This window comes from Alnus glutinosa, chromosome 9 (assembly GCF_958979055.1).
Source record: "Alnus glutinosa chromosome 9, dhAlnGlut1.1, whole genome shotgun sequence".
NCBI lineage: Eukaryota > Viridiplantae > Streptophyta > Magnoliopsida > Fagales > Betulaceae > Alnus > Alnus glutinosa.
In genome coordinates, this window is record NC_084894.1 from 10377376 (window position 1) to 10385909 (window position 8534).

The 8534-nt window shown below is 36.9% G+C and overlaps 1 protein-coding gene across 1 annotated transcript; it reads left to right on the top strand.

Annotated features, from left to right (window-relative positions):
* Nucleotides 1-215: 215 nt before the first annotated feature.
* On the top strand, nt 216-7247 carry LOC133877553 (protein STRICTOSIDINE SYNTHASE-LIKE 3-like). The gene is made up of 4 exons (XM_062315899.1): nt 216-690; nt 1670-1945; nt 3867-4034; nt 6537-7247. Exons 1-4 carry the CDS (start codon nt 353-355, stop codon nt 6937-6939), a joined length of 1185 nt encoding a protein of 394 aa, XP_062171883.1. The 5' UTR covers nt 216-352; the 3' UTR covers nt 6940-7247.
* The last annotated feature ends 1287 nt before the right edge of the window (nt 7248-8534 follow it).

The following is an 8534-nucleotide window of genomic DNA, read 5'->3' on the forward strand; positions in this document are numbered from 1 at the left end:
CCTGCCAAATGTCGCGGGTTGGTGAGATACAAAAGTGACAGGCTAGTGGTAACCCGTGGTTTGGGCCTCATCGGTTAGCCCAAATGAGTCTCTCCAGCTCGGGCCCAATCAGGTGAGAACATGTTTGGAATTGAATAATCGATCGATCACCAATACCATTCATCCATCTACCCCACCGGAAAAATGCAATGCATTCACCTAACACTCTTTGACACGCAGCGCGACCGATTCGTCCAAGGTACAAAGAGTGCCATGTCTCTCTCTCATTATCAGCCGCGCCTATTGGGCTATGTAAACGGTGCTCAGACCTATCCTCACCTACTCTCTCTTCCTCCGTCTCGTTCTCAGGGCAATGGCGACGTCACGGGCCGGAACCTTCGCGCGGGTCCTCTTCTTAGTCTTAGCCTTGTACTGCGCAGTCGACCCTTTCAGGCACAGTGCAATCTCCGACTTCCCGGACTTCGAGGCCTTCTCGGTGGACATGCCGGCTTGGTCGCAGGTGCCATCGCAGAGAGACACCCAGAACTTGCTGCAGAATTCCGAAATCAAGTTCCTCAACCAACTGCAGGGCCCCGAGAGCATAGCGTTCGACCCTCTTGGCCGTGGACCCTACACCGGCGTCGCTGATGGGCGGGTCGTCTTCTGGAACGGCCAGTCATGGGCCGATTTCGCTTACACTTCGCCTAATAGGTGAGGCTTTTGCTGATGGGGGGGTTCTGGGATTTTGTAGGTTCTGTCCTGTTCATGGGTTTTGAGTGTAACGATGATGGTTGATTTGTGGGGCATTTCACAAGTAAAGACTTGCACCACAAAGAACAAGAGTCTCATCAACCATTGGCCGCGTGCCAAATCCGATCCACTTTTTACCCCTATAAATATCACCCCACCCAAGCCGCCCCCCACCATCTTCACCTTTTACCCCTATAAATTACCCAATCCACCGTATCTGTGGTAAAATTTTGCATGACATGTTTATTGACAGCGAGTAGATCAAAGATTGATTCTTGACATAAGAGATCATTTGGCCGGGAAAACCCTGAATAATTAAGTTTTAGTATGTTTATGCATGCACACTGGTTAATCATAACTAGGGAATAATTTTTTTTTTTTTTTTGGGGGGGTGGGGGTTATGGAATTTAATATATTGACAAAATGTGAAACATTATATTTGGTAACATATATCAAAATGATGTCTTTCTTTCTTTTCTTTTCTTTTTTTCTTTTTTCTTTTTTCCTTTTTTTATTATTATTATTTTTATTCCACACCCATATCTCCAGGATATAATTGCTTTAGATTTTGTATAGGAACTATCATGTTTTTACTTCTTGAGTATACTCTTATTTGCCATCAAAAGTGGTTCTGGGTGTTGCCGTGTCGGTACTCACTGTAAAAATTGATGATTGCATTGAACTGTTCTCTTAGCGTTGGTTTCTCAGAGAATGTACTGGCAGATGTCAGTAGTCTTCATCTTTTAGTTCAGACCTAATAAGCAAACAAATTATGAAAACATGTCACGCAAGATCAGCTTATAGGCTCTACCTGACAGCTTCCTTGATTGAAAGTAGTGGTCTGGGATCATTCTACTGTTTTTGCTGGTCTTTAAAATATCTCTCACAGTTGTTTTTCGGTCATTTGATAATATCTTTTCCATCTTTTATTTGAATTCAGGTCAGAACTATGTAATCCAAAACCATCGGCTTTGAGTTACTTGAAGAATGAGCACATTTGTGGCAGGCCTTTGGGGCTCCGATTTGACAAGAAAACAGGTGATTTATACATTGCAGATGCATACTTTGGGCTCATGAAGGTGGGACCAGAAGGTGGTTTGGCAACATCACTAACAACTGAGGCAGAAGGGGTGCCCTTGAGGTTCACCAATGATCTAGACATTGATGATGCAGGGAATGTTTATTTTACAGATAGCAGCACCAAGTACCAGAGGAGGTAGGCCCTTGATGCTATTCCTTTTCAGATGGTGATAGTGTGTGTGTGTGTGTGTGTATATATATATATATATATATATATATATATATATATTTAAGTTACTTCTTTAGATGTGAGTGGACTGGTGATATGTGATTAGGCCAATGCTGAAGAGAGCCACTTGTTTTACAATGTCCCACCCACAGCTGAAGAGCCACTTTCCCTATACAGTGATGAGCAGAATACAGAACACCGCTTAATTTGCAATGTAGCATCCTCTTATAGTGGATGGCAGACAGTGCTTATTGTCATTTAGGGCATGAAAGAGAATGCAGTTTCCCCCCTTTTTTTTAATTGCAGTTTGACATCGTCTTATCATGGAAGGCATTCAAATGATACTATGGTGCATGAAACTGAATGCAATTGGAAAAGGATAATATTTCTCCATAGTGGTTGTGTAGACATGTGTTCTTATTACCCCAGTTGTTCCTTCTCTTTGTTGGGATATGGTTGAAACCAATATTTTTGACTTCTTAAATCAGTATAAATGATAATTTGAGAGTTAATACATTCCTTTACTATGCACCTTGAGATATTCAGCCAATTTGATAGAGTGATTTTGAATATCTCCTTTCAGTCAAACTATTAATGGCTGATACTGCAGTGACTTTTCAGTAATTGATATGATTTGGGTTGTCTAAATTTGGATAATGTGTTTTACTTGTTTATTCAAAATTTATCGCAATACTTCATTGTTGAATGATGGTTGTGAATAACTTGTCACAGCAGGCCGAATGCAGTGTTTCTTAACAATTGAAAAAACAAATTTTAGCTATCAAAGATTTTTCAGAATCCTGAATTTGCAACATTGCCCTTTTTTCTTCTTTTTTTCCTAACACTTGTATTTGTTCCTGAGATCTTTCTCCAGTATGTACTGAAGCTATTGCCTCATCTCCTTGTTCTAATAATTTTCATTCACTTTCAGAATGTCAGCTTGTTATTTTCTTGACTTTAAATACTACAATGCTTCGTTTGCTATATACCCCTTCCAAATTTGCAGCGTCACCTTTTTTTACTTTTTCCTAACACTTGTATTTGTTCCTGAGATAATTCCCCAGTATGAACTAAAACTCTTGCCTCAACTTCTTGTTCCAATAATTTTCAATTGCTTCCAGAACTATTAGCCACCAGTTATTTTCTTGACTGTGAAAAATGTAGACTATGCTTATAGGAATATTTTGAGAAAACAAGTACTTAATTTTTTGGGTGTAGAGGCTGACTATTATTTATAAAAAGATTAAAGAAAAAAGAGGGCGGTGGTTGCATGGCCAACCCTCACGGAGAGGGGTGGCCGCGCATCCACCTCTATCCTGGTCAGATGGATTGGTCATGCAGCCACCCCTCTCCTCCGCTGAGTGTTGCCCTGCAGCCACTATTTTTTTTTTTTTTTTTTTAATTTTTTTTATAAGTAAGAAGTTAGCTCTCCATACTTGTTGTGTTTTCTCAAGATAAGCATGTTTAGTATTTTTTCCTTGAAAACACAAAACACTTTCCAAAAAGTTTACCAAACAATTTTCTTAAGTGAGCCCCACCGAAAACATTTTCTCGAATGTAGACCTTACCAAAACAACACTTCTCAACTTTATATGCATCAAAACTTTTTCAAATCAAGACACAAAAAATACTTTTCAAAACCATTAACAAAACATACCTGTAGTTATTCCAAAGATTGTCTCAGTCGGGTAAATCATTGGTTTACAAGCCATTCAAAAGTGTTGCTGTGAAGTTCTTATGGTGGCCCTTGACAGATCTCTACTGCTCTTATCATGCTATGAGAACTCCTTGTTGTTTTCTGCTGCTTTTCATAATGATCACTGAGATTTTCTTTTTTTAATAGAAGAGAACCATTATTCATCTGTTTTAACACAGTTATTTCATGCAGGAACTTCATGCAGTTGGTTTTTTCTGCAGAGGATAGTGGGAGGGTTCTGAAATACGATCCAACTACTAAGGAAACCACTGTCCTTGCAAGGAATCTCCAATTTCCAAATGGTGTGTCCTTAAGCAAAGATGGTTCCTTCTTCGTATTTTGTGAAGGATCCATTGGCAGGTGAGTCTATCTCCTTCTTTGTCATAGCCCTACTCAAATTAATTGATGAGAGTGTCCTCTCTTTGGGTGTACCACAGTTAACAAATATATAGGCCATGCTTATGTCTAGAGTCTATACAACATTGAGCCTCATTTTGCTCAACTGTTATTCATTCCGATGTTTTTCTTTTGCATTGATTGTCAGTAGTCACAAATATATTAGGTTGAATTGGAATTGGACAATGAATGACTCCTAGTAATCTACTTACTTCGCTCCTTAGTTCAAGAGTTCAACACACTTCACTTTGCAACTTAAGCAAACATTCACAACAATTACTATTGTTAACGCTCTTGTATGTCATTTATTCTTTTCCATGTTAGATCCTCCTAAACATTGCTTCCCATGTTAAGGGGCAGATCTAATTTCTCCTCTTTAAGGTTTTGTATTTCAAGTTTGATTCCTTTCTTTGAATGATCATACTTTGCATGTATATTCAATTTACTGGACATAGATCATGCAACGTGAGCTTATTCTCATGCTTTTTAGAGTGTATGTCTCAACACCACTTGCATCTAGTCTTTATAGGGTTCTTAGGTCACCTTAAAGTCCCCTAGACAGATCTGGTTTCGGGCCAAAAAATAGATTTAAAGGCCTGAAGGTTCAACTAGTGTGTTTGTGTGTGTGCGCTGTAATTCCAACATCATGTCAGCAAAGATTACTTCATTGTAAACCCTACATGTGTCCAATGATCTCATGGTTTGGACCACTAGAAAGACAACTCAAAGAGGGTTTATTATAGGGTCACTTTGTTGCAAAACATCTTTTTGGAAAAGGCCCAACAGCCACCTTTCTTGGTGACTGCAGCAACATAATCTTGTTGTTTGGTCCCTACCATGCAATGCAACACACACAACCACTGATACAACATGTTATGATAATGTCAAACATTCAATAAGTCATGTAATCATGTTGTTTAAACCATATCTATGTCATTTAAGAGAAGAAATCGGATCCAAAAGGTTTTTTTTAGCGCTGGCAGCATGCATAGGAAGCTCAAACATCAAAATTTAATTCACTTATTTATGCTTTAATAGGGTTCTGTTATGATTCTCATAATAACATAAGTAAATATCAATTAAACGAGCAGGAAACCCAACACCCACCCCGCCAAGCCCAAAACCTACAAAACAAAGCCGAAAAGCCCCAGAGGCACTCAACAGTAGGAAATGTGAGGCTTGCCTATCCCCCGCCTAGAGGATGTACCCTTGGCATCATAATTGATGGAGCATTCTAAATTATGAAGCTCCCTTCTACCCTTAACATGCCGGGAATAGCCTCTAAAATAACGTCACCCTCATCCGGATCCATACCCAAGCAAAATCTAGCCGTGAGTTTTGGAGAAAACCAAGAAACCGAATCTGTTCTTTGGGCAACAACAATTTTCTGTGCAAGAAACTGAATTTTTGCAAGATTTAGAACATAAGAATTAAGGAAAAAGACAAAGGAGAAATTTTTCTCAGGTTTGTTGAAAAGCGACTCTCAAAAACTTGAAAGAATCATTGAAACCACTTACCAAATATTGATTTGGCAGCTTCTAGGATTCAGTTTTGGGGCTCAATTTGCCACTAATTTTGCATGGAAGAAATATATTTTAGATAGGCTATATGAAATCTGAATTTCAGTTTTGAATAGAAGAGTTTGAGAAAAAACTTGGAGAATCCACCTGTTCTAGTTGCAGTTGTGAGAAAGATTATTATTATTCTTTTTGCTACTTGATGTTGGTTTTAGGTCTTGGTTTGGACTTTGGAGAGAGAGAGAGAGAGAGAGAGCTGAGTTTTTAAAACAAAAGTAGGTATTTTGAGGGGCTGAAATAGGCGGCTAATTAGGTAAAATTTAGGATTTTAATTGGGATTTATCAGCTGGTAGTATATAGGTAAACTTTTTTTTTTTTTTTTTTTTGATAAGAGCTGGTAGTATATAGGTAAACTGACAGCTGAAAAAAGCAATTTTTTTTTTTTTTTGTTTTTTTTTGAGCTAGGGTTGCAGGAAAATAACGTAGGTTATTCTGAGCACAAACTAGCAGCAGCAAATACTCAGGTTCTTTTTGTAAAATTGAATCTCTTTTTCTTTTTGAAATAAGTTTAGAAACAACTCCTATTTTACAGTTAGGGCTTGTTTTAACAAAGAAAACTTTCCTTTTTAGAGAACAATACAGCTGGTCAGATTTTGTCAGGATTTTGAGTAAACAATTATGAACTTTTTTGTCCTTTATAAGTCTTTTTCAGCCCCTCTAACATTCCCTTCTATCAAACCCTCGAAATTAAAAGAGATAATTAAACAAATAACTACCACACAACAAATAAAAAATTAAAAAAAATAAAAAAATTAAAAAAACTAAAACAGCAACATCATTATAAAATTATCCTAGGTGGAGGTCTAGGTGTTACATTTGAAGCCATTGTTATCAGAAATGCTTTTTGCTATAGTTATTTACGAGTTCTCTTATCATCTTGATTATGTAGATTAAGCAAGTATTGGTTGAAAGGTGAGAAAGCAGGGACTTCAGAGGCATTTGCAGTCCTACATGGATTTCCTGACAATGTCAGGACCAATGCAAAGGGTGACTTTTGGGTGGCAATCCACTGTCGACGATCCTTATATACTTATCTCTGTGCATTGTACCCACAAATTAGGAAGTTAATCCTCAAGCTCCCAATTCCTGCAAAAATTCAGTTCATGCTTCACATTGGGGGCATGCCCCATGCCATTGTTGTCAAGTACAGCCCAGAGGGTAAGCTTTTGCAGGTATTGGAGGACAGTCAGGGAAAGGTTGTCAAGGCAGTAAGTGAAGTTGAGGAAAGGGATGGGAAACTGTGGATTGGGAGTGTTTTGATGCCTTTCGTTGCAGTTTACGACCTGAAGTGAAAGAATCTTTTTTTCCTGATAAAGAGCTTTGCTTGCTCATCCTAGAGAGTAGAGGCAGCTCCTTCGGCAAAACCAAAGAGAAGTTCTCGTTTTCCCCTTACTTATCCACTTGAAAGAACCAGAAACGTTGAGGACCTGGACTATAATGTAATGTAATCTGCGATCAGTTTTATGTGTTGATATATGGTTTACCTTTGTACTCACCATGTTTCAATATATATACTTTGCAACACTCCAAGTTAAAAAATAAAACAGTAAATGATTTTTGAGATATGCATAAATTCTCAAAAAATCAGTTCATGCATAAATTCTTGACTACGAGTGAAGGGCATAAAACCCTCTCTCTCTCTCTCTCTCTTTACAGGATAAGCTGTACCCATAATGCAATTGGGTTTGTTTGTGATGTGATATAAAAGTGAAAATAATTTTGAATTTTTTGTGAGAGAAAAATGAAAAATAATTGTTTGGTAATGTAAAGAAAGAAGATTTACTTTTTTTAAAAAAAAAAAGAAAAAAAGAAAAATAAGAATTGATTGATGTAATTAATATCCAAGTGAAAGGAGTTTTGAATTGTTTGTGAGAGAATGATAAAGAAAATTTTTTGGTAGTCTGACGAAAGGAGAAAGATAAAGAAAATTGTTTTGAACGTTTCTCACAAAATGACTTTGCATTGGTAAAGCATCCCATTTATCATCTTTATATTGTTGTATATATGCTTTAGTTGATGAAATAAGATGCATGGTACTTAAAATGTCTTGAGATTTGAATTGAAATTCTTGAAATAGATGATCAGTGATCTGCATAATTTTTTTCATGAGATGCAAAATAAAAAAAAATTCAAACAAAGTCACTACCTTATGAACTAAATCTATTTTTGCTCGTTGGGAAGAAGCAAGAAACAGTTCCCATATCAATGATTTTAATAATAACTTTATAAGTTTGACTAAAAATTTTGATCAAGTTAGAAACTAATCTCAAGTGAGAACTCCAACGAGTATCTCCAGCCCGCTATAAAATACTAATTTAATTAAGTCTCATTCCACTCTCAATCTCATCAATTTCAATCAGGTAAGCAATTTCATCAGTTTGAACAATCCGCAATTATTCAAATCGATTGCATGAGACCCAAACAATATTGACAATAGAACTAAAATTAGTAAAAAATTGACGAACATGAATAACCTCTTTTAATGCCGCCACTACTGCCAGTTGCAAATGATGTATGAAACAATGAATGTAGAAGACATATGGACAATTATTTGAAACAAAGCTTGCAACAAATTCCACTCATCTCGCATGTTACTTGTACTGTCATATCCCTACTCTCGAATGTTTTCAATGGCTAACTTATGTTGAGACAATACAAAATATATATCATTTTGTAGGGTTAATGCCACAATATTAGAGACATGAACAAGCTCAAAAATAGGTTCTCGCACAAAGCTATCTTTGTTAAAAAATCTTAAAACTATAGTTATTTGCTGATTCATTGATTCATCATGAGTTTTATCAACAATTATACAAAACTTTGCATTACTATTTTCTTCATGAATTGCCTCCTTCAATTTGGTTGAAAAAATATGTAAAATTTCTTT

What these genes read in the sequence shown, in the direction of transcription:
- LOC133877553 (XM_062315899.1), top strand. Translation starts at nt 353, where the DNA reads ATGGCGACGTCACGGGCCGGAACCTTCGCGCGGGTCCTCTTCTTAGTC. An exon ending in GCTTACACTTCGCCTAATAG is followed by an intron (nt 691 to 1,669) that starts GTGAGGCTTTTG and finishes ATTTGAATTCAG; the next exon opens with GTCAGAACTATGTAATCCAA. An exon ending in AGCACCAAGTACCAGAGGAG is followed by an intron (nt 1,946 to 3,866) that starts GTAGGCCCTTGA and finishes TATTTCATGCAG; the next exon opens with GAACTTCATGCAGTTGGTTT.